At 37.0% G+C, this 26,596-nt stretch overlaps 1 protein-coding gene across 1 annotated transcript; it reads left to right on the plus strand.

Moving 5' to 3' along the window:
• Window positions 1-359: 359 nt before the first annotated feature.
• On the plus strand, window positions 360-15,178 carry GUCA1A (guanylate cyclase activator 1A). Its single transcript, XM_063450855.1, has 4 exons — window positions 360-945; window positions 5,364-5,513; window positions 6,281-6,371; window positions 12,917-15,178. Exons 1-4 carry the CDS (start codon window positions 748-750, stop codon window positions 13,093-13,095), a joined length of 618 nt encoding a protein of 205 aa, XP_063306925.1. The 5' UTR covers window positions 360-747; the 3' UTR covers window positions 13,096-15,178.
• Window positions 15,179-26,596: the final 11,418 nt, after the last annotated feature.

Genomic DNA, 26,596 nt, shown 5'->3' on the forward strand with positions numbered 1-26,596 from the left:
ATTTCTGTATTGACGGCCTTTACTTCATGTCCCTGTCAACCAAATCCATTTGTGTTGTGCCTACCGTACTTTTCCATGGGAAAAGTTCATGGCACAAAATAGCTGATGGGATTGGTATTCTAACCTGTGTTGGGGATTGCATTATGGACAGCATATAGAGGGACGTAGCATTGGCATTACCTTAAGTTAAAGCTCGTGTTTTCCTAGGTCACTAGCAATGTGAGAGCCAGATCCCAGATTAGAAGATTACTAATCTTTTTAGTAGCACCCTTTTCTCCCTTGTTAATCCCATTTCTCTTTAATGACAACAGTTAGCTTCCTTCGTTGTTCTTTCGTGTTTTTTTTTTTTCTCTCTTCTGTCTCTGGGATACCACCTGTATGAACACGAGCGGTTTCCTAGAAAAGAAAACTCTGTGATTGGCTACTTGTGAAACTCTATACTTAATGAAAAGCATCTTCTGCCACTTCTGCGTGCCTTTGACATCTTAACCTTGGACAAGACACAAGGAAACATTTGGAGCTCTGGGACTTTAGCCCTATCAGTTGAATTGTTCTTTTTTTTTTTTTTTTTGGACAACAAAATCTTGCTTAATTGTTCTTTTTTTCTGATTGAATATCAAGAATTAGAATCAAACTCAAGACGACCAAGATTTTTAGGTGTGAACTATAGATATTTAAACCAATCACTTATTAGAGACCAACTTCAACAACCTTCAAAGAAAGAAGTAAAAGAGATTTTGTGCTAAAATGGGTAATATGGACGGAAAGACAGTAGAAGAATTGAGTGCCACTGAAATTCACAGATGGTATAAGAAGTTCATGACAGAGTGCCCCTCTGGTCAGCTAACACAGCATGAGTTCAAGCAGTTTTTTGGCCTCAAAAATCTCAGTCCAGCATCAAATCAATACATCGAACAGATGTTTGACACCTTTGACTTTAACAAGGTAAATGAATAGATGTCATTAGTGTTTTAAATGCTATGATACTCCCTGAAATGTTCTAGAGCTCTGGGATAGTTTCAGTTATTCAGTTAGTTTAACTTTTTTTTACTTTTTAGTAATTAGTTCAATTTTTAAGTTGAAGTTAAGTTAATATATATACCGTATATATATATATTTAATAAATTGAAGACATGTATAATTTGTAAATATTTTAGAAAAATAAATGCTAGTTTTTAAACTATCCACACAACAAAAGGGGACAATGACTCTAACGTTTGGTACCATTTGATTGAGAGTGCACACTCTAAGCGAGTCCATCTTTTCAAGAATCTATACTCTACCAGTATGATTCTTCTTATCTGGATATCTGTTGGATCTAAACTGCAGTGATGTTTCTCATTGCGTGCTAGCTTGTTCTTCAAATATTATTCTCCTCCACTGCTGTTTATAATATTCTAATGTGCTGACTCATAATAATAATTAGTTGACAATTAAAACTATTTGTTCTACATGTTTTCCATTTTTTTTCCTCTTACTCTTCTTATTCCGGCTGTAACTCCATTTAGCACCATTTGTTAGTGGTGATTGATGTCGATAATACCTACCTATCCTAACTAACCTAACTACAAGTTTCCATAGTTAGTATGCGTTGCATGTAAGCAATTGACCAGAAAGCCTTCTGTTTATCGTGAATCACTGTACTTCTTTCCAATGTTCCATTACTACTTTCCCTCCATAAACAGTTCAAATGAATTGCTGCTTATGTTTGATATAGCTCAATTAATTTGAAACTCATTGCATATACTAAGGACAGGCATGAAGGTAAAAAGCCAAAACATTTTACTAAATATGAACCATTGTAAAAGCTATGTAAGCCAAATATAGGCTACTGTGTTCCAGAATCTGGGGAGCTATGAGAACACCAGCGTAGAATACCAGAGTAGCTATATATTGTGTATAGAAAAATCAAATAGTTTTTATAATATTTGGAAGTATACTGTCCCACCTTAGTCAGTGACTTCCCTACTTGTCCTTCCCTTTTATCCATGATATCTGCCTGCTGTAAAAAATGTTTTTAAAGAGCTAGACTCGAAGTTAAAGGAAACCAGTGCTAACAAGTCAAGTTTTTGAGATAAGTTTCAGCCAACAAGCCTTTCCATGTGCATCTATAGAAAAAAATATATTATTAACTTGGCTTTTGAAAAACGTCACTGCAGAAACACATGCCTGACACAAATTACAGAGAGAGTTAAATTATTGCTGTCCCCCAGTTTTTATTGAGAAAAGTAATTTTATATCTGGGCGAAATAGATACTTTACCAACACGTTCCACAAAATGGCTGTCGATGGACTGGTTTTAATATACTGTAGGCCAGTCACACACAGTAATAAAATCTGCCAATAACAGCTGGTGTATGAGCTTATAATAAGCTTATCCAGTGGTTTATTTATGATATTACTATAGGGTAGGATGGACCTTGTCATCTACTATATTTGGTGGTTAAGAGGAGATTGGGATTCCAGACATTAAGACTTTAAAATCTATTAAAGTATTTCTAGGAGTACTTAAAAATGTGGTCAAAAGTTTGCTGCCAATAACAATGTTTCTTCAGTACTTACATGGATTATAAAAATAGAGTTATGGCTGGAAAAAAAATATTGAAAAACCCTTCCACCTGAGGTCAGTGGCTTGCTATTGAGGCTTGGTATTACTTGTGGAGCACATATCAACAGAATTATGGTGGTGTGTCAAGAGCTTTGTTTAACAAACTATTTGCCATGCACTGACTTCAGATGGAAGGGGTTTTCGGTCACTTTTTTCCAAAGCCTCAATAGCAAGCCAGTAACCAACCTAATGCTGATGAGTTGCAACAACAACAAAATGGCCGTCCATAAGTAGGTAATCCTGCTTTGCTTCACTTCCTGCGTTGTGTTTCAAAGCTGTTGAATACAGCAGACATATACTCCAAGGAATCCATGTGTAACGTGAGATACATTAGGCAAAAAAGTGGTTCTTTGTTGAACTTATTTGCAAATGCCCACCCAGAATCCCTTGCAGTAGTAACATCAATGCAAATGTGAGATTTCTGTGGGAAAGCAAGTCTTATGGCTTGACTGCTGTGTGCAGATCTATTTTTAACAATGTATTTACAATAATAGATCATACAGATTTATTGAGATTTGCTTAGTTCCAGTGTAATAAAATCAACAGTTCTTACAAGAATAAAAAAGTAATATTGTGAAGCATATTATGCATATCATCTCTCTGCCGTATTGAGAGGCACATAGCCTATACTTCCCCTGGGCAGCCTTACACTAGCACACGTTTCTCCCTCTGGGAGTAGAAGGCTTAGTCAATACTCATTAATGTTTCTTCATGTTCTTCTAAAACAAAACTAAGTGCAGTTAAATTGAGTGACATAGTTTGATAAGTTTTATTGTTGCTCTGTATTGTCTATTTTATGTCTCTACCAGCTTGTACACTAAAGCTTGCACTGCAAAAATAAAGAATTAAAAAAAAGTGATATTCTTAAACAGGACTATCCAAACTAAAGTGAAAATTGTCCAGAATTCAAAGTGAATTTCCAATTTAAGGCCAAAAAACATTTCTGAATTGTTTCGAGTTTGGATATATTAGCCTTTAAATGTGAAATTCAATTGGAACCTCTGACATGTTAAGCATATTCTTCGTCTCAATGTTATTCATACTGGGATATTTTTAAATATAATTTGATGTAAAGAGTTACTCCAACCAAAAAAACATTGCTTTAGGAAAACACTGATTTTGGTTAGAATAACCCTTCCTATACTTCTATCCCCACACCAAAAAAAAAAGAGAAAATAGCTGAAATTTATATCTATTCGGGTGCCAAGGCTAAGTTTCTCCTCAGTCCAGTTCTTCTCTGCTGCCATTAGTCTACTTTGCTTGAGGGGGACGAATATCAGGTAGGGGAGTCTGATGGAAAGACATGGGCAGCGCAGAGTAGGAAGGCCACTATTGCCGTTCTGCTGTCAGCATGTTATGTGAGCTGACAAAAGATGCCTTGAATTGACAGCCAGCCTCTTATTCTTGGCTTCCTAATAATGCCCCAAGTGATGAACTCAGTATGTGCAGCATTTTTGAGGTGCACATGCAGACTGCTGGCACCATGACAACCTAAAATAATCGCAGTCGTCATGGTGCTTTGAGTAAGTGTTTAAGAAACGTTTGTGCTATTTAACCTAAGATTTGAAAAGTCTTAGGTGAAAATTCTCCAATAATATTATGTAGTGCAGTCAGTCACATTTACTCTCTTCCAAACCTTTTCAATCTTAATTATCTATACTCGTTGAACATTTTCTCAATGCTATGAGGGGGAGAGAGAGAGGAGAAGAGACGAGTTCAGCTCCAAACTCGCCCCCTCTATCTACCTTCTAAATCCCCAGGAAATCTAACTACCTTTTCTTTGTTTGAATGAAGCTGTACATCACTCCCACACCAATTATATATTATACTAGTGCTGCTTTCTAGGTGATGCCATGGTAACACAGTTCTTAAGTGCTATTGTATATGTAGCTGGGATAGCTAACATGGACTAAAGCCATTTTCTTAAACATTAGGTGCTATTCACTAAACAGTGATCCCTGACTATTTCATAATTAGTACACCCAATAAAGATTCTTCAACTCAGATTTATTTGAAACTATTTAACTCTGTTATATGGTTCTGTGCTTTGCAAATTAATTGTCAGTTCATTGCAATCACATTAATGCTTTCTTTATAGTAAACTATATATACAATCTAATGGTTCTAGAATATTCTGGCTTGAGGAGAGTACAATCAGCAACATGAAAAAAATAAATTCCAAAGTTTCTAAAAAATGCAGGAAGTGAGAACATCAGAATTTGATATGAATAAATGTATTCTATATAAAAGTGTGTATATGCACAACATGTAGAGAAAGACAGGAGATTCCCCTTAAGCAGGTCCCATAATATTCATACATTTGGTTACGCCTGACATATTTTAAAGAGATAATGAGGAAGGTTATCTATTACAACTGTTGTACAATAGTAGGATGCACTTATCTAAGAAGTTCAGTTTTATTTGTAGGGTTTAGGGTCTAGATGGGTGCACACGTGCAACTGGTTTCTCACGTATGAATATTCAGGTTACGTTACCAATAGCAAATTTACACAATAACGTTGGGTCAAACCTGGACTCTTCACACAATCGAGCTACTTCATTATGTGTACTACTTATTAAACAAAATTTTAGCTGTTAGCTTAATGTCTGCAAATTAATACGGCCCTTGCTGACCTGTTCGTTTTTTCATTTCTTTGGGGTCAAAGGAATCAATGTAAATTGTTGCCACTATATGTTCATTTGGGAAATGTAACTGTTCTCTTCATTGTGGTTTCATTGGGTTTGTGCTCTACAGGATGGATATATGGACTTCATGGAGTATGTGGCAGCCTTGAGTTTAGTGCTGAAGGGGAAGGTGGAGCAGAAGCTGAGGTGGTACTTTAAGCTTTATGATGTTGATGGGAATGGCTGCATCGATAGAGGAGAACTTCTCAATATTATCAAGGTGAGCATGGGAACTTCGAGCATTTGTGGGTGACAATTAGGTGAAATATGACAATCAAAGACACCACCATAATAAAGACCTTACTTTTAGTAGGAGCCTTGTCAAGCAGGGCAATCAGGCTAGTGGGTTGCTTTTAGGAAAACTGTCTGGGATTGGCTGTTGGATGGGGGTTCAGCTAATACTGTTGTAGGGGGCTGAAAGATGTAAGAGATGTAAGAGATGACTAACTACTTAATGACAATGATAGTACAATAAAACAAAAACAAAAAACTCATACTACTGTCCCTAATCCATTCATATAATGGTGGCTGAACCACAAAAATATAAGTGTTTGGGGGGATAGTTAAATTGTATAAATGTAAATGTTAGAAAGCCATACAGGTGGCACCATTGTAATAGGACATTCTTAAGAGTGCAGCCCCTTTGCAGCCCCATTAATAAGAGTATGATTCCTTTTTTTTTTTTTTTTTTTTAAATGCAGCCGGGTAAGACTTTATAATGATATGTATTAAGGTGTAAAAGCATTAGGCTGGGATTGATTTTGTCCACATTTAGCATTTGTCGCTTGTTAGTGAGAAAACCTGCACTCAGAATGTGTTCTGTGTGGGATCAGAGTGATTGACACTTTCATGGCTCTACGTTCTAATAAATACAGAAACATTACTGAGTTGCTTTCATGGTGCTCACTATTTTAAATTCACCCTTTGACAGCCATTTCACTGTTTCTAAAATGTAACCGCTGATTCCTTGATTATATTCTATTTCAGGCTATCAGGGCCATAAACAGATGTAATGATGAGATGACTGCAGAGGAATTCACCAATATGGTTTTTGACAAAATTGACATCAATGGAGATGGTAAGTGATTTTATCTGCTTGTTATTACACACAACTTTGACCCTGTACCTCACAGTCAGCAGACACATTCCAGCCAATCAGCAGCAGACCCTCCCACCTCCATGACGAATAGGGGGCGGACCGAACATCGCGCTATGTTCGCCGGCGAACGGTTCCCAGCGAACTGTTCGGGACATCACTAGTAGCCAATGCTAATGCAAACTGTAATTGCAATTGCAAAACTACAGCAATTAGTACTTTTATAATAGCTAACTCCATCTGTGTTATCCCCATAGGTCCGCTATATCCAAAATATCAAAACATATTTATTACATTATTAAAATATTATTCATTTATTTATATAGTTTATTAAATTCATAAGTATTTTAATATACTATAACTCTGCTTGTTGGCTGCTTGAGCTGCCAAGAGTGAAAGATAGTATATTTCTTTATTTGCGTCTACAAGAAGTAATTTAATTTATTTTGCAAATTTATCTGCTACTAGATTTTTCAGAGTGAGTCTGGCTGAAATTCAGTTTGATAATAATGCAAATCCTATAGTTTCTAAAGGATTCAGAGGTGAGCGTTGCTGGTTTTGAAGCAGACACTGGGTGTGTACCTTCCAATGATAGGAGGTATGGATGAGTGGGCCACACAGGGGTGGCAACAAGTGAGCAGCATGAGTGTGCCACAAGGGGTTGGCAACATGTGGGCGGGGTGAGTGGGCCTCAAGGGGATGTTACAAGTGGGCAGGATGAGTGGAACACAAGGGGTTGGCAACAAGAGGGCAGGATGTCAAAAAATTATTTGCGCTTTGACAACCTGTCTGTCTCACTGGCCCCATTCAGGGCAGACCATCTTCTGAACACTTTTTAAATGTTCATTGCTTGTTATACACTTACTCTGTACTGAGTGGGTAAATCAAGACAGGATCTGGGTTAGCAGGGACTGAACCCCAAAACTGGACTATCCCACTAAATATCCTTGCTGATGGTATTAAATGAGATGCACTTAACCCAATTTCAACAGTTGTGTAATAAGTAGATATGAGAATTACAAATTTGCTTTCAATTAAGTCATTTTAACCAACTATTGTCTATCCTGCCCAAATTTGGTCCTTAGTAAACAACGACAGGGTTATTCACTAAAAAGGAAGTTGTCAGGAAATCAAAGTGAATTTCTATTTTTTGGGTATGATAACCATATTGGAAAATAATCTCCCAAGGTGATGTGTGCAGTTTGGTTATTTTAGATTAGAGCTCCAAATAGTAAAGAATTTAAATCTGAACAATAAAATGTAGGCTACAATAGCTGATCTGGAAAAATAAATCTCCCAAATCACTTGTAATTCATTAGTATTCTCATAGGTAGCGAATACATTCTGAAATCTGAACATTTCAAATAGTAACGCGGATTTTAGAGTAACCCAGTTATTGACATTGTCAGAGTTATTCACTTAAGTGATCTGGAGAATTTTTCCAGTTCCATTGTATGGACCTTAATTCTTAAATTTGCTTTCAAATGTATTTAAATTCCCACCATTTCTCACTTTAGTGAAAACCATGTAAATGTAAGGATTACAGCATCCACTGTTTTTAAATTCTATGAATCGAAAGGAATCAAGTTACTGTTCCGGGCTTGTTCTGTTGATGGCTGGAGCAGACAACAAATGGTTCCTGTAAATGAGTCAGTTAATATCTGTTCAATATTTTAAGAAAAGAAAACAGAGTTCAGCAATCTAGCCAGACATCCAAGTTTAATGTTATCATATCTCTTTGCCAGAAATAACATAATGTTCCTCATCAGTTTTTTTAGTCCACAGAAGGCAACTTGCATTACTTAATATTTCCATAGTATTTGAATATGTGCCTCCAGGTGAGGATGTTATGAGCACAGCTTTAAAATTATATCCTTGTTATAGTTATACATTGATAATTACATTACATACGTTACTTTAGGCTTCATATTTTGGGGATTAGCTGTACCACACTTCAAGAATGCTATTCATCAACGTATAGTCAACACGTAGACACACACATAAATATACATTACATTGTAAGTAGGTGATTTGACTATTAACTGCATTGAGAAGAGTATTACTCCAAGCATAGTCACTGTCAAGGAATAATAATAACCTGGTAAGTAATTTTTATATTATAATTAAGTGTGCCCTCTAGAGGCAAAGAGAGGAAAGCACAAAATACAGAAAAGAATCTGAATGTCTGTTGTTTTACAAAAATGTATATTCAAAATAGTGAAAATTCAAAGTGAACTCAAAGTGAATTTCAGACTTAAGGCCAGAGTAGTGGTACTTAAAGCATAGATGACTTAGATAATGTTTAACAGTTCAACTATTTTGGCTTTCATATCTAAAATTCACTTTGAATTCTCACTTCAGTGAAAAACCCTGGTAATTTCAGATAAAACAGACAAAGTAATACCTGATACCTAAAGCAATTTAATCTAGTGTACTGATAGCTGATATCAAAGTATTGAATTAGCAAATTAATTTTGTATTCAGTTTCCTCTTTTTTTATCTGTAAACTTTTGAATAATAGTGATATCGTAATATTTGACCAGGACACAAAATTCCAAATACATCCTTGGGTTAAGATGTTTTTATTGTCCAACTTAATGCTACTCATCTTATTGATCTCAGAAGGACAAAAATACTAATTCAAAGCTTTTTCAAATGATTTAATACGGTTAAAAAAATCTTAATGGTGAACTCTGTAGATAAATCATTTGGAAACATTTTCTTACAGTATTGAACCTTTAGAAATCTTATTAAATTGATGCCTTAATCAATGTTTTAAAGCCAGTGAAATTCACAGATTATACCTCTTGTTGTACGTAAAATCTCCTTTCCTCTAATCTTGGTGGATAACCTTGTGTAATCAGTAATATTCCACTGGAGATGAAAAGGTCACCAGAGTGAACATTACATGAATAAAGAGATAAACAAAAATAGAATGCATTTGTGACCTTGCAGAATTATTTTCCGTCTTATCACCTTTATGACTGAGCCTTTTCCAAAATCCCATGTGTTTGTGACTAAAGCATTTTTGGCGTTTTTTTCTTTGTGTTTGCTCCACTATAATGTAATGCTTACATAAACATACATATTACAAATTGTATTAATTGGTCACATATGTATATTTCTGCATAGAACAACATGAATTAACTATTCTAACTGTTAAAAATTCTCATACGTTCAGGATTTCAATTAAAGGATTACCCGGTACTCCAACAACAAAAAACTGTGCTTTTTGTTTGCTTGCTGGCACTGACCCCTTTCCTCAAAAAAGGAAAAAAATATAGAATAGCCTCACCTGCAATCCTAAACCGAGGCCAAGTTCCCCCTGCAGCCTGATGACATTTCCCCTCCTCGCTGCAGGGGATGGATATCCTAAGGCAGCACAGCAGGGGGGAACCTGTTACCATTGGTCACTCGTTGCATGTTATATGATGACCACGGACACATTCTACGCACATATTTAAAGGAACCCTATAGCGTTTGGAATACAAACATGTATTCCCAATGCTATAATGTCGAGTGACTCTGCTTTGACTTATCACCCAATCCCAAATCTTCTCACAAAGAAGCATTAGGGATGAGAAGCACATGTGCATCACTCCTCCAGTCAAATACTTCTCTGTGAGAAGCATTGACGTCAATATCACAAAACCGCATCTGGTTCAGTTATGGATGTGGAATCACCCTCTAGTGGCTGTCAGGATGACAGTCACTAAAGGTGTATTGAAAACATTGCCAAATCTCCAAACATATAGATAATGTGAAAGCCTCAGGTCGAATTATACAAACCAATATCATATAGTGTTTACACAAATTTATTTTTTTTTTTTTTGTAATTCTTTATTTTTGTTGGGTTTCAATGTAATACACAAGATATCCGTAGTCATGACATTGCTTAGTGACAGTAGTATCCAGTATTTACATGTCGAAAAAAGAAACTGCACATTTTGTACGAAAGACAGGTATACATCATACTGCTAAAGCGATTAATGAATATTAAGTTGGCATGAAAGCGAGTCTATCTAGACACAAAGATTTATAATTAAAAAAAAGGTTATGATACATTCTTAGTTACGCATGGTTAGCATTAATAAAGGGTAGAGTCTTTAAGGGGGCAAGCTTGTTCGGATGCTGCACATCCATTATGGCTCATTTAGGTATATCAGGCAAGGCATAAACATCAAGGCGTGGTACATTTTAACTGTCTGCCCAACCACAGATACATAATCGGAGAGGTAGCGGGTGTTATGTTATGTGGGTACTGGGTCATTTAATTCTGATAGGTTAGGCTTGGATGGTGAGTCCCCAGCCTGGTACTGCCGGCCCGCTACATTAGTAATTAAAAAGCTTGGTAGCCAGTATGACAAGGGGAAAAGCTAAGTTAAAGGCCTATCTGTTTGCAAGTCGAGCGACTATTGGGGTCACAAAACGAGCAACTTCGTCTGCTTGTTAGTATGTCTGGTATCTATGCGGCGTCAATGCCATAGTGGGAGACATAAGTTATGGGTTACCCCTGAATTAGTGACACTCGACTAACTGCCAATATAATGCTGCTGATGTCGGGCAGTCCTGCAGTGGGGTACTCTAAACAAAATGAGATACAAGGAACAGTATTTAGTTGGTCAAGTAGTGCCATATGGCTCACTCATATTAGTGTAGCTTAACGAGGGATAATAACCTAATGGGTGCGTGTATCCGCTGGTGATGGCCTATTGGGTCAGATTGGTTGTCTCTAGCGCCCGGGAAAGGATCGCCTATGCCTCTCGTACCAAGACTCCCCTCTCTTAGCTGTATGCATCATGTACATATAATAGTAAGATAAAATGCAAATAAAGGAAACATAATAAAGGAAACATAATGAATTGTTAAATAAAAAACGTAGAACTATAAAGTCCCGGCTTAGAGTCTTTATCTGGAGGTATTGCCGTAAAGTCCTCATATGTCGTTTGCAGCCGTGCAGCTGGTTTGCGGTAAGAGTCAGAAGTCACCTGTTCGTTCAGGTCTGTGGGAGGTTGTATGGGTGCTGTCTGCTCCTTTTCCTCTCTGCCTTGCTGACGCTTCCCCGGTTCTTGGCCTCCTGGATCTCCGTTTCTCCCATCATGGGTGTCTGCTGCTGTAGCTGGAGGGTTTGGATAAACCCTGAAGGGTCTTCGTCTGCGGACAGCGTGAGTATCAAGTCTTTTTGTTGGACCACCAATGTGCCTGTTGCGCCCCACCTGTACCGGATTCCCTTGTCTCGCAGTTGTTGGGTGATTGGCGAGTGTTTCCTCCGCTCAAGCAGAGTTGTGAATGGAATGTCTGCGAATACTCTTACTTGGTGGTTGTTCACGGTGACGGTGGGGGTTTTCCTGGAGTGGGCCATCAGCGTCGCTTTAACTGCGACGTTTCGGGTAACTGCTATTATGTCTCTTGAGGCATCCGCTGGGGCGGTCGGGGATTTCCGGATTCGGAACGCGGCCGTTATCGGCCTTGTGTCTCCATCTGGTTGTGCTCCCATTGCCGCTGCCACTTGGTTTGAGTAATCTAGTAGGGCCTCTGAGTCTATGTCCTCAGGGGCTCCGCGTATGCGGACATTCAGTTTACGGTGGCGTGTGTCTATCATCGTGACTGTGCGCGTGAGCCCCTGCAGCTGGAGTGTCAGCGCCTCCACCTGCCTTCTGGTGTCTGTCAGGGAGTCATCTCTGTTACCCTCTCGGGTTTCTATTGCGTCTAGGTGCCCCTTCAGTCCAGTGACCTCCGTCATCACTCCGGCCAAGTCGGATTTCCACATCTCCCGGAGATCGATGAGGAGCTTCTTGATGTCACCTTTTGTGGAGGGTGAATCATCAGAGTCCGAGGTCTCCGACCCGTATAACGCGGGAGTCGGGGTTGCGGTCTGGGTTTCCTCTCTCTCCATCGAGGAGTCAGAGTCACTTTCGCTGCGGGGCCTACTCGGCGCCATTTTGGCTTGCATAGCTGGTTGCGGCCTTTCAAAGGAGCGCCTAATGTCGGGCTGGTAGGAGCTCTCTTGGCGGACGGTTTTCTTATTTTTTTTCCCCATCCCTATGTCGGGGGTTTGGGGTTTATTGCTGTCTGCTTTTGTGGGATTTAGTTCGGCTTTTTTGTGGCTTTTGGATCAGTTTTGTCTTCGTGAAGCAGGAGCTCCAAGTAAACACGTCTGGTGTGCTGCTCTGCTGGCCACGCCCCCCTACACAAATTTATTAATTGCAAAATTAGTGTTATACACACACAAAGAAATAGTGGATTTCAACACATATGTGTATAAATCTAAATACAATTTGAAATGGATTTCCACACAATAACAGTACATATAAATAATGCTTGTTATTTTAACACTAAGACCTCATATCCCAGTACTCAAGTGTTTCATACGCCACTCAACTATAGATCTCAAATATCTGGTGTGATATGGTCTCATCTTCTGCATTGATGTGATAGAAATATATAGCAAGGTGAAATGGTGAGCATTCACTGACGATCCATTGTTACTGTCATTGTAAAACTATTTTAATGTCTTCTTCTTTTAGGTGAACTGTCTCTGGAAGAATTTATGGAAGGTGTGCAAAAAGACGAGCTTCTACTTGAGATTTTAACCCGCAGCTTGGATCTCAAACATATTGTCTACATGATCCAAAATGATGGTAAAAGGATGGACCGACTAGATTGCCCCAGACAGGAAATCATTAATGAGAATGAACATGACTGAGCATATTGAACTGGTCTCTGTGTTGTTTGGGGTTTTTTCCCTCCTCCCTTGATTTTGCATGTGAGACACACTTAAACAGTGTATACATCATGGACAAATGGAGGTAATGGGTGGCAACCAAATTAATTTATTCCTCAAAACCTATGAAAGGACTGACATTTTAAAGTTGGGTTACAGCCATCAAATGCATCTGATGCCTACACTGTTTTCAACTATCCGAGTGGAATAAATGCTACCTAATTCATTTTAGCTTTTTGAGGGTTGGTGATGCTCTAGATGGCAGACATTTGATTCTATCAACCAACAGGCAAATCACATCTTACAACATTATGACACAAGATAAACTTTGATGATAAATATCATGGTAATTATTTTTCTGTAGAAAAATCTTCTTGTAATACTAATTTTATTAAAGATGATGTCATCCTAAGTAGAGGACCAAATTCATATCCCTCCACTTTGCCCTGGAATATATATCAATGTTGTTTCCTGGTCGGAGGACTCAGGGACAAAGTTGTGTCTAGTGCATTGAACTATTGATTGGTTTGATAGCTCAGTACTAGTAAAGGGTTGTGCTGTAGTTGGGTTGGGTAGACACTGGAGGCGACGCATGCAGCATCAGGTATCTCAAAATGTAATTGGGGATTGGGAAACGTCACATGTCATGGAGACAGTATGTGAGTACTGCAAGGTGAAAAAGAAGGATGAATGCTAGCAATAAATTGAGTACATTGATATATTAATGTCCAAATGGGCAGATATAAGTCACTAATATCCATGGATACCAACTGAACAAAATTAAATTACTAATCCACTAGCTATCTAGTAATTTACAGCATTTACATTTAGTGTAAAGAAAATTTTCCAAAACAAGTCTGAGCAATTCAGATTTTGAAATTAGAATAAAATTTACTCTCCGCATTCACCTGATGTAGCCTTCAGTTGATGCAATACTGTTTTAGCTACAGACTAGCTTTAAATAGCTCAAAACTGAAGTGCTGAGCAATTCCTGAATGTGTCCCAACTTAAAAATATAAGACCATTTAATAGTGTCCAGGACACTCAATTTTCCATGAAGAAGGTCCTAGCTCTAGCTACCTCCTAGTTCCTCATTCAAAAGGCAGCAGGGTGAGATACGATAATTGAGTAATAAATATGCCCACATACTCCTTCCCCCAAAATGTGCCATTCCCCTAAAACTATCATTAGTAGAGTGCCAAGTGAGTGCCCAACTGTTCTCTTTCAGGGTTATTTACTAAGGAGAGAATTGTTGAGAATCTAAAGTGAATTTAAAATTTTAGACCCAAATAGGGGAATTGGAGAATTTCTTTCCAGCATTTTTTGCCTGAGATTTGAAATTCATTTTGAGTTCACTTTGCATTGCCAACAACTCTTAATTTGGTAAATAAACACTGAGTGGCTTCCAAAAGGTAAAATTGTTTGCAAATTCAATAAATAAAGTCCAGAGTCATTTTGAACACGTTAGGGTAAATTTTAAATTGCCTCTAGTAAATAGCCAGTTTGAAAATGTTTGACACATTCACATATTATTCCAGAATTTTGAAATTTTGAGGCACATTGAGAGCTTAGTGAATAACCCCCAAAATGACTGACTATTTTTTAAAATCAACTTTTCTGTCTATATCTTTTTGTCTGTCTGTCTTTATAAAATATATAATTATTTCGGTGGAGCCTCTTGCGGAAATCTTTCAAATACATCTTTGACAAACAATAATGGACATTAAATATTATCATGTATTTAAATGGAAGAGCAATAATTCTGAAAGAATTGGTGTATAAATCCACTGAACAAAATACTCAGGTATGGCAGCCCCAGCCAAATTCTAGTCTTTCTACTTGTCACGTCTACATTTATTTGTAAATATAAAACTATGTGGCTTCATTTATATTTTGTTCTATATTTTTGTAATTTAAGATACAAATGTTACTGCAACAATTGCACAAACGCATCTATACAAATATTGGCTTCACTGCCATACAAGTAGTTCTTCTATTGTTTGTTTAATGTAATGTCATGTATTTGATTTGTTTCTATTGTAATGAAGTCTAAAAGAAATAAAATAAATAAATAATATTCACATATGTATTATCTAGCATTTATTCACAGAAGATCTGAGCGCCAGGTTTTAATGGTATTATAAAATATATTAAATAAGCCTATGGGGCTATTATAAGATAAGTTAAATAAGCATATGGGGTTATTATAAGATATATTAAATATGCCTATGGGGCTATTATAAGAAAATAATGAAGGTTTTAAACCTTGCTATGCCCCCATCTGCCACTTCTTCCCCAGGCACTAGAAAAGCCACACCCCATTGGGGGCAGGAGGTGGACAGTGATCTTGCATGTCAGAGCGCTATAATGATAATTCTGATGAGAATTACAAGCCAACTAATAGGAGCACTCTAATTATAATTCAAAGCATTGGTAAGATTTTATAAACGCTTTTTCCACTTTATTCTGCACAGAGCCCTTGTGTTGCAAAGTTAGATTTACTTTTTTGGCTACACAGGTAATATGCATTTTGCCCCTTCTCCCCCTCCACCCCACCCCCCACCCCCTATTAATCCTCCAAAAAAGCTTCTGTGTTTCCCCTAATCCCACTGTTGAATTTTTTACCCCCTTTTGTGTTTCTTATCCTCTCTTTTAAATATCTTATCCCCCCATTTTTCCCTTTGTGTCTCTTACTTCTCTCCAGCCCCTTTGTGTGTCTTTCTATTCCAGCCCCTTTGTGTCTCTTTCTCACCTTCCTCAGCATTTCTGTGTGTCTCTTTCCCTCCTCCAGCCCATTTGTGTATTTCGTCCCTTCCCCATCACCTCTGTGAGCCCCTTTCCACAGCCCCTTTTGTGCATTTTTCTCCCCTTACCCACTCCCTCGGTCACTTAATCCCTTAACCCCCTTTTGTGTATTTATTTCTCCCCTTCGCCATCCGCTCGATGTCTCCTTATCCCCCCCAGCATCTATGTGTCTCTTCCCCCAGGATTTTGTCTTTTTCTCCACACAGCCCCTCTGTGTCTCTTTGTTGTTGACCCCTCCCCCACCTCCCGCAAATGTCTGTTTCTTTTACCTAATCACAGTGATCTGTCCACCCCCCATTATTTTTTCTCTTTAAAATCCTCCACCCAATCCCATGGCAGCAATGGCACGGTCATGCAAATAGTAAGGATGTTGTGGTGATATGTATCACATTATCCTACCTGCATTGTGCTTGCCATAGTGATATATACAAGCTAATTCCCTGCCAGAGGGTTCTGTGTCTTCACTAGGCCCATTTGACCAAAAGAGTACAAAGAATGGGGCTTTATTTCTGTACAATATTATCAAAGTGCAGAACAGAACATTTCCTATTTTCTTTGGAACATCTTGGAGTGCCTTGATTATTTTTTCTACACTTAAGTTACTCCAGCTCCGGCATCACTAAGAGGTGTGCGAGGGAGCTGAACAGGGAGATCAGAGCTCCCTCGCCACCTCCACCATGAGCTAGCCTGCCTGCCTGACCACCCATGTGCCTGCTAGTCCAGCCAGCAGCAACCCAACTGGACCCCAGGGAAGAATCCACTCCAGCACTCCCAAAAGGTATGGAGGCTGGGTGGATTGAATAAAAAAATAAAAAAATAAAAAATAAAAAGAATTTAGATTGTGTGTCTGTTAGTGAGAGTGTTAGTGTGTGTCTGTTAGTGAGAGTGTTAATGTGTCTGTTAGTGAGTGTGTTAGAGTGTGTTTTGTTAGTGAGTTTTAGCGTGTTAGTGAGTGTGTTAGTGTATCTGTAAGTGAGTGTGTTAGTGTTTGTCTGTTAGTGAGTGTTAGTATGTGTCTGTTAGTGTTTGTGTCTGTTAGTGAGTGTGTTAGTGTGTGTCTGTTAGTGAGTGTGTGTGTGTTAGTGAGTGTGTGTCTGTCACAGAGTGTATATGTTTTGGTCAGTGAGTGTGTATGTGTGTTTGTCAGTGTGTGTATCTGTCACTGAGTGTGTGTCTGTCAGTGTGTGTATGCGTGAGTAGGTGTGTATGTGTATTTCAGCATGTGTATCCGTGTCTGTCAGTGTATGTATGGGTGTCTGTCACTGAGAGTATGTGTCTGTCAGTGAATGTGTGTCTGTCAGTCAATATGTGTGTCTGACACTGAGTGTATATATAGTGTATAGCTTCCACCTATTCACCCGTGGAAAAATATCAGTAAAAACTTAGCTTTTTTCAGATACTTGCTTCCCTCTAGTCACCTCCCAACTTGGTGACCATATACAACTATTGCAAACAAATCGACCAGGGATTCAGCTTGTATCACTAGAACATAAGCATACAACGCAACATAGTGTAATACAGTTAGATTAAAATATTCATTTTATCTTTCAAGGTTGCACTCACAAGATGATGGATTTTTTCAAGCCCTCAGGTTGCCTCCCCTGTAGTTTGGGGGGTTCCTTCTTTTGTCTGGTTGCCACGCCAACTCCAAATTTAGGAAGTCCACACACTCCCAATGGTTGGTAAAAAAAAGGAAATTTATTGGCTTTAAAAGTATAAAAATCAAATCATAAAATGATACTACTGGTCCTACGCGTTTCGTCTCCCTTGGGAAACTTCCTCAGGGACCCAGTATCAAATTTCAATTAAAACATACAATTTACATACACTGTCAAAACATCAAGTGTACAAATAAGCCTATTTTCCCCCCTCCCCTCTCAAACCCTTAAATATGTTCAAGCTGGGAGTTCATTGGTGGTGTGGTGGGCGTTGGTGCAGAATCCTCTTCCTATTGGGCTTCCTATTTGTAGTATGGAGGGTGTCTCAGCTGTTTCCATGTACTTCAATCTTTTTTCGCGGTCAAAATCTCCTGTCCGTCTTCACTTCCGGTTCGGCGCACTTCCGTGCGTTCCATTGTGACTTTGTTAAGATGGCCGTGCGTTCCATTGGATTCAGTGGCTCAAATTTGAATCGTTGCCCTCTGGTGGTCGCCAGAGGTAATATCATGGATATGCATGATGTTAACGTCAATTTGGAAGAAAAAATAAATGGAAGGAGACAACATGTTGATTTGCATTCTTTTTCCTTCAACTACTACATATTTTCAGCATATTTTTCAACCATTTTTCTTCATTTCATTCATCAGTTTGCACTTGTCCTTCCTTGAACCTCTATAAAACTTTAATTATATTTTTAATATTGGATCTTGATGTTAATTGTTAGTCTCCCATTATGAAAGGGTTTTCACTAAATATATCCCTATTTTGCCATATTTTCACTATATGCGTATATATATATATATCTATTTCGTTATATATAGTCAGGACATTGCATACTGATGAATATCTTTAATGAACACAGTTAACAACCATAATCTATTTTTCAATAACCCTCTTATCTCCTATTTATATATAAATTTTTCTCAATATTTTCATTTTTATTATTATTGATATACAATTACTATTATTAATGTCTTCATTTCTGAACAAATGTTTCCAAATATTAATTTACTTTTGTGTATGCATTATGCCTCTCTCCTTTGAGTACTTATTTTAATCAATTGTTGTATTATTGTCTGTTAGAAATCCTAAACATTAGAATGGAACAAAGAATATAAATATACATATGTGTATGTTGTTTACGTGTATGTCTTGCATACCTCCTTCAAAACCTTTTTTCATTTCTTTATTTTTATTTGTTTTTTTATTTTATTTTTTTATTATTTTTTATTTTTTTATTTTTTTATATTTCATTATTTTTCATTCTTCTTGTCTATTTGATGTCTATTCTCTAATTTCTATAGAAATACCTTTCCAATCAGGTGAATACCTCATAACTGTTAATTCAGGAAGCACACTAAGTCCACATCGACATTCAATCCCTTAGGATTAAGTGTCTGTAATTTGTGGATCCAGTATGTCTCCCTCTGAGCCAGCTTTTGATCTCTATTACCTCCCCTCCAATGTGGGGAAATTTTTTCTATAGCTGTACATCTTAGTTTCTTTAAATTGAACAAGGGGCAGGAATTGCAGTGGGTCGGTACTGAATGGGTTTTTAAATCTTTTTTGATGTTATTAATGTGTTCCATTGCTCTGATTTTAAAAGCCCTTTTTGTGCGGCCTATATATTGCTTACCGCACGGACACTGTAGTAAATATACCACATAGTCTGTGAGGCAGCCAATATTGTTTTTTATCGGGAAATTTTCTCCTGTGATATTGCTTTTAAAGTGTGTATTGGTTCCCAAATTAGCAGTCGAGCATGCTTTACATTTTTTACATCCTTTAAACCCATTTGTTTCCTTTTTTAAAAGATCTTTTTTTTGTTTTATGGCATAACTTGGAGCCAAAAGATTTTTCAGATTTTTATTTTTTCTATATATTAATGTTGGTTTTTTCGGCAATATCTCTCCCAAGAGGGGGTCTTCCAGCAGGATTGGCCAAAATTTTTTCAAACTTTTTTTGATTTTAAAATGATCGGTATTGTATTGAGTTATGAAAGCTGTACGGAATTTCTCTCCATCCTGCTTAACTTTTATATTATTTTGTAATAATTCCTCCCTTCCTTTTCCTGACATAATTCTAATTTCCTTGTCTATTGAATTTTTATTATAACCCTTTTTAACCAACTTTTTCTTTATATGATCTGCCTGTTGTATGAAGTCATCAGGATGGGAACAGTTGCGTCTCACCCTCGTCAGTTGTCCTTTTGCAATTCCCCTCAACCATGGTTGGTGATGGCAGCTTTTTTTGTGGACGTAACTGTTCCCATCCGTCGGCTTGAAATAACATTTGGTTTTTATCTCCCTTCCTTCTCCAAATAAAGTCAAATCCAAAAAGTGTATTTCATTTTTATTCCAAATTGGTGAAAAACGTAAGTTATAGTCGTTATCATTTAGATAACCTACAAAAGATACAAACGACGTGTGTGTGCCCTTCCAAATAATTAGCACATCATCAATAAACCTCCGCCATAGCACCAGATCCGCCACCCAGTCATGCCCTCGCCACACAGAAAGATCCTCCCATCTTCTCATGTATGTGTTGGCATAACTGGGGGCGAACCTGGTGCCCATGGCGGTCCCCGTGGTTTGTAAATAAAAACACCCATCAAAGTAAAAATAATTGTGTTTCAAAATAAATTCTACTGCTTTCCAAATAAATTCTTTTGTATGATTAGACAAATCTTTGTCTTTACTCATAAAGTGGTTGATTGCTTCCAACCCCAAAGTGTGACTTATCACCGTGTAGAGAGATGCCACGTCCAACGTGGCCCAACTATAGTTATCCTGCCATTCTAAATTTTCTATTTCTTGTAAAAAAGATTTAGTGTCTTTCGTATAAGATAAGGCCTCTTGGGCATATGGTTGAAGGTATGAGTCCACGAAGGCAGATAGATTGGCCGTTATGGAATCTATCCCACTAATAATGGGTCTTCCCGGCGGAGTATGTAGATTTTTGTGAATTTTGGGGATAAAATAAAATATTGGGATGGTGGGGTATTTATTAAACAAAAATTCAAAGTTTTTTTGTGAGATGACTCCATCATTTTTACCCATCACCAATAATTCATTTAATTTAGAATTGAATATTGAAGTGGGATCACTGTCCAATTTCCTGTATGTTTTTATATCTTGTAAGATGTTGTTACTTTCCCTCATATAGTATTCTGTGGACATTACCACTATCCCCCCCCCCTTATCCGCTTCCTTGATGATAATATCGTCTCTTTCTTTAAGGATTTTGAGGCCCTCTCTATCTGCCTTCGTTAGATTATCATTCTTCTGATATTCCGAATTTTTATGTGACTTTATGGATTTTCGCAATTCCTTTTCCACCATGTGCTCAAAGGTTTCCAGATGTGAACCTTTACTATACACAGGATAGAAATGAGATTTTGGTTTAAAATTCAATCTACTTGAATCCCTAGGTTCCCCCTGCTGGTAATGTATTGGATATTTCAAAAAATGTCTTTTAACTGTTAAATTCCGAACGTATTTTTTCAAATCAATATACAAATTGAAATCATTAGCTTTTTGATTTGGGGCAAATTTCATGCCCTTTTCTAACAAATTAATCTCTTGTTTGGATAATGGCTTTCCTGAGATGTTAAAAATACCTTTCTCTATCTCTTGTAAGGGGAGATGTGTTCCCTTCTCGAAGGATTTGTGTACTCCTCCATTCTCTTCCGTTTCGATGGTGTTTCCACCGAGAGGGGTGCAAACCGATTCGGGTGTGTTATCACCTCCTCCCTTGGTTTGAAGTAGTTGGTGATAGATCTCTCTTTTGGAACTCTTGTTCTCCCCATAAAATTTCTCTCATTTCCCTCATTGGATGAATTCCTCTTGCTGTACTCCGCACCTTTACTAGCTACTTGGGCATAAGTTAAACTCCTCCTTCTATCATTTGATGGACTCCCTTCTCTGTGTCTGTATCTAGGGCTCCTAATTGGGGTATAATTTGCTCCCCTTGTTGGTTCTGGTTTCCTATTATCCTTAAATTCTTTTCGATTATCTCCTATTTTATTCCTCGCTCTCTTGTCCGGGGTTCTATAAGGTTTATAGTTATTAAACATATTTTTTGTTGATTTCCTCTTATTTACAATTTTTAACCTAGTCGAAAAGGTATTTCTTATTTTATCATCCCTATCTCTCTTGTATTTTTTGTTTTTAGTGTCTGCAATTTTTTCATCTAAAGTTTTTAACCTTTTTTGCATCATTTCCTCTTTGATTTTGAAATCCTCGTTATCTATATTCAATGTATGATTAGTTTCTAGTTCCTCTAATTCTTGTTCTAATCTCTCTTTCGATTCTTTAGAATGTTTAACAATCAACTCCATTAATTGGAAAGAGCATTTATACAGAATCTCATCCCATTTATTTAGGAACTCTTCATTGTCTTGACCAAATGCTGGTATCATCTTGTGAGTGCAACCTTGAAAGATAAAATGAATATTTTAATCTAACTGTATTACACTATGTTGCGTTGTATGCTTATGTTCTAGTGATACAAGCTGAATCCCTGGTCGATTTGTTTGCAATAGTTGTATATGGTCACCAAGTTGGGAGGTGACTAGAGGGAAGCAAGTATCTGAAAAAAGCTAAGTTTTTACTGATATTTTTCCACGGGTGAATAGGTGGAAGCTATACACTGTATTGTATCCCAACTTTTTGTTGTATTTTTGTTGTATATTGTATCTTAAGTAATATGGCAGAAAGTATGAGTTATCTGCAAAGGATTCAAAAAGCAAGAACACATAAATTTGAGACCCTATTTAAAGAAGGGGAACAACCACAACCACTTAAAAAGTTTGATGAATACTTTAAACAAAAAGAGAGGATTTTAAGTCTGGAAACAAAAAAGTGGTGGGAAATTGCCTTTCTAGATAATTATTTGAAAGAAGGCTTAATCCCTAGAGGTCTCAGGATAGATAAAATACCAGCATTTGGTCAAGACAATGAAGAGTTCCTAAATAAATGGGATGAGATTCTGTATAAATGCTCTTTCCAATTAATGGAGTTGATTGTTAAACATTCTAAAGAATCGAAAGAGAGATTAGAACAAGAATTAGAGGAACTAGAAACTAATCATACATTGAATATAGATAACGAGGATTTCAAAATCAAAGAGGAAATGATGCAAAAAAGGTTAAAAACTTTAGATGAAAAAATTGCAGACACTAAAAACAAAAAATACAAGAGAGATAGGGATGATAAAATAAGAAATACCTTTTCGACTAGGTTAAAAATTGTAAATAAGAGGAAATCAACAAAAAATATGTTTAATAACTATAAACCTTATAGAACCCCGGACAAGAGAGCGAGGAATAAAATAGGAGATAATCGAAAAGAATTTAAGGATAATAGGAAACCAGAACCAACAAGGGGAGCAAATTATACCCCAATTAGGAGCCCTAGATACAGACACAGAGAAGGGAGTCCATCAAATGATAGAAGGAGGAGTTTAACTTATGCCCAAGTAGCTAGTAAAGGTGCGGAGTACAGCAAGAGGAATTCATCCAATGAGGGAAATGAGAGAAATTTTATGGGGAGAACAAGAGTTCCAAAAGAGAGATCTATCACCAACTACTTCAAACCAAGGGAGGAGGTGATAACACACCCGAATCGGTTTGCACCCCTCTCGGTGGAAACACCATCGAAACGGAAGAGAATGGAGGAGTACACAAATCCTTCGAGAAGGGAACACATCTCCCCTTACAAGAGATAGAGAAAGGTATTTTTAACATCTCAGGAAAGCCATTATCCAAACAAGAGATTAATTTGTTAGAAAAGGGCATGAAATTTGCCCCAAATCAAAAAGCTAATGATTTCAATTTGTATATTGATTTGAAAAAATACGTTCGGAATTTAACAGTTAAAAGACATTTTTTGAAATATCCAATACATTACCAGCAGGGGGAACCTAGGGATTCAAGTAGATTGAATTTTAAACCAAAATCTCATTTCTATCCTGTGTATAGTAAAGGTTCACATCTGGAAACCTTTGAGCACATGGTGGAAAAGGAATTGCGAAAATCCATAAAGTCACATAAAAATTCGGAATATCAGAAGAATGATAATCTAACGAAGGCAGATAGAGAGGGCCTCAAAATCCTTAAAGAAAGAGACGATATTATCATCAAGGAAGCGGATAAGGGGGGGGGGGATAGTGGTAATGTCCACAGAATACTATATGAGGGAAAGTAACAACATCTTACAAGATATAAAAACATACAGGAAATTGGACAGTGATCCCACTTCAATATTCAATTCTAAATTAAATGAATTATTGGTGATGGGTAAAAATGATGGAGTCATCTCACAAAAAAACTTTGAATTTTTGTTTAATAAATACCCCACCATCCCAATATTTTATTTTATCCCCAAAATTCACAAAAATCTACATACTCCGCCGGGAAGACCCATTATTAGTGGGATAGATTCCATAACGGCCAATCTATCTGCCTTCGTGGACTCATACCTTCAACCATATGCCCAAGAGGCCTTATCTTATACGAAAGACACTAAATCTTTTTTACAAGAAATAGAAAATTTAGAATGGCAGGATAACTATAGTTGGGCCACGTTGGACGTGGCATCTCTCTACACGGTGATAAGTCACACTTTGGGGTTGGAAGCAATCAACCACTTTATGAGTAAAGACAAAGATTTGTCTAATCATACAAAAGAATTTATTTGGAAAGCAGTAGAATTTATTTTGAAACACAATTATTTTTACTTTGATGGGTGTTTTTATTTACAAACCACGGGGACCGCCATGGGCACCAGGTTCGCCCCCAGTTATGCCAACACATACATGAGAAGATGGGAGGATCTTTCTGTGTGGCGAGGGCATGACTGGGTGGCGGATCTGGTGCTATGGCGGAGGTTTATTGATGATGTGCTAATTATTTGGAAGGGCACACACACGTCGTTTGTATCTTTTGTAGGTTATCTAAATGATAACGACTATAACTTACGTTTTTCACCAATTTGGAATAAAAATGAAATACACTTTTTGGATTTGACTTTATTTGGAGAAGGAAGGGAGATAAAAACCAAATGTTATTTCAAGCCGACGGATGGGAACAGTTACGTCCACAAAAAAAGCTGCCATCACCAACCATGGTTGAGGGGAATTGCAAAAGGACAACTGACGAGGGTGAGACGCAACTGTTCCCATCCTGATGACTTCATACAACAGGCAGATCATATAAAGAAAAAGTTGGTTAAAAAGGGTTATAATAAAAATTCAATAGACAAGGAAATTAGAATTATGTCAGGAAAAGGAAGGGAGGAATTATTACAAAATAATATAAAAGTTAAGCAGGATGGAGAGAAATTCCGTACAGCTTTCATAACTCAATACAATACCGATCATTTTAAAATCAAAAAAAGTTTGAAAAAATTTTGGCCAATCCTGCTGGAAGACCCCCTCTTGGGAGAGATATTGCCGAAAAAACCAACATTAATATATAGAAAAAATAAAAATCTGAAAAATCTTTTGGCTCCAAGTTATGCCATAAAACAAAAAAAAGATCTTTTAAAAAAGGAAACAAATGGGTTTAAAGGATGTAAAAAATGTAAAGCATGCTCGACTGCTAATTTGGGAACCAATACACACTTTAAAAGCAATATCACAGGAGAAAATTTCCCGATAAAAAACAATATTGGCTGCCTCACAGACTATGTGGTATATTTACTACAGTGTCCGTGCGGTAAGCAATATATAGGCCGCACAAAAAGGGCTTTTAAAATCAGAGCAATGGAACACATTAATAACATCAAAAAAGATTTAAAAACCCATTCAGTACCGACCCACTGCAATTCCTGCCCCTTGTTCAATTTAAAGAAACTAAGATGTACAGCTATAGAAAAAATTTCCCCACATTGGAGGGGAGGTAATAGAGATCAAAAGCTGGCTCAGAGGGAGACATACTGGATCCACAAATTACAGACACTTAATCCTAAGGGATTGAATGTCGATGTGGACTTAGTGTGCTTCCTGAATTAACAGTTATGAGGTATTCACCTGATTGGAAAGGTATTTCTATAGAAATTAGAGAATAGACATCAAATAGACAAGAAGAATGAAAAATAATGAAATATAAAAAAATAAAAAAATAAAAAATAATAAAAAAATAAAATAAAAAAACAAATAAAAATAAAGAAATGAAAAAAGGTTTTGAAGGAGGTATGCAAGACATACACGTAAACAACATACACATATGTATATTTATATTCTTTGTTCCATTCTAATGTTTAGGATTTCTAACAGACAATAATACAACAATTGATTAAAATAAGTACTCAAAGGAGAGAGGCATAATGCATACACAAAAGTAAATTAATATTTGGAAACATTTGTTCAGAAATGAAGACATTAATAATAGTAATTGTATATCAATAATAATAAAAATGAAAATATTGAGAAAAATTTATATATAAATAGGAGATAAGAGGGTTATTGAAAAATAGATTATGGTTGTTAACTGTGTTCATTAAAGATATTCATCAGTATGCAATGTCCTGACTATATATAACGAAATAGATATATATATATATACGCATATAGTGAAAATATGGCAAAATAGGGATATATTTAGTGAAAACCCTTTCATAATGGGAGACTAACAATTAACATCAAGATCCAATATTAAAAATATAATTAAAGTTTTATAGAGGTTCAAGGAAGGACAAGTGCAAACTGATGAATGAAATGAAGAAAAATGGTTGAAAAATATGCTGAAAATATGTAGTAGTTGAAGGAAAAAGAATGCAAATCAACATGTTGTCTCCTTCCATTTATTTTTTCTTCCAAATTGACGTTAACATCATGCATATCCATGATATTACCTCTGGCGACCACCAGAGGGCAACGATTCAAATTTGAGCCACTGAATCCAATGGAACGCACGGCCATCTTAACAAAGTCACAATGGAACGCACGGAAGTGCGCCGAACCGGAAGTGAAGACGGACAGGAGATTTTGACCGCGAAAAAAGATTGAAGTACATGGAA

This window comes from Pelobates fuscus, chromosome 1 (assembly GCF_036172605.1).
Source record: "Pelobates fuscus isolate aPelFus1 chromosome 1, aPelFus1.pri, whole genome shotgun sequence".
In the NCBI taxonomy this organism is placed as follows: Eukaryota; Metazoa; Chordata; class Amphibia; order Anura; family Pelobatidae; genus Pelobates; species Pelobates fuscus.

What these genes read in the sequence shown, in the direction of transcription:
- GUCA1A (XM_063450855.1), top strand. Translation starts at nt 748, where the DNA reads ATGGGTAATATGGACGGAAAGACAGTAGAAGAATTGAGTGCCACTGAA. An exon ending in ACACCTTTGACTTTAACAAG is followed by an intron (nt 946 to 5,363) that starts GTAAATGAATAG and finishes TGTGCTCTACAG; the next exon opens with GATGGATATATGGACTTCAT. An exon ending in AATTGACATCAATGGAGATG is followed by an intron (nt 6,372 to 12,916) that starts GTAAGTGATTTT and finishes TTCTTCTTTTAG; the next exon opens with GTGAACTGTCTCTGGAAGAA.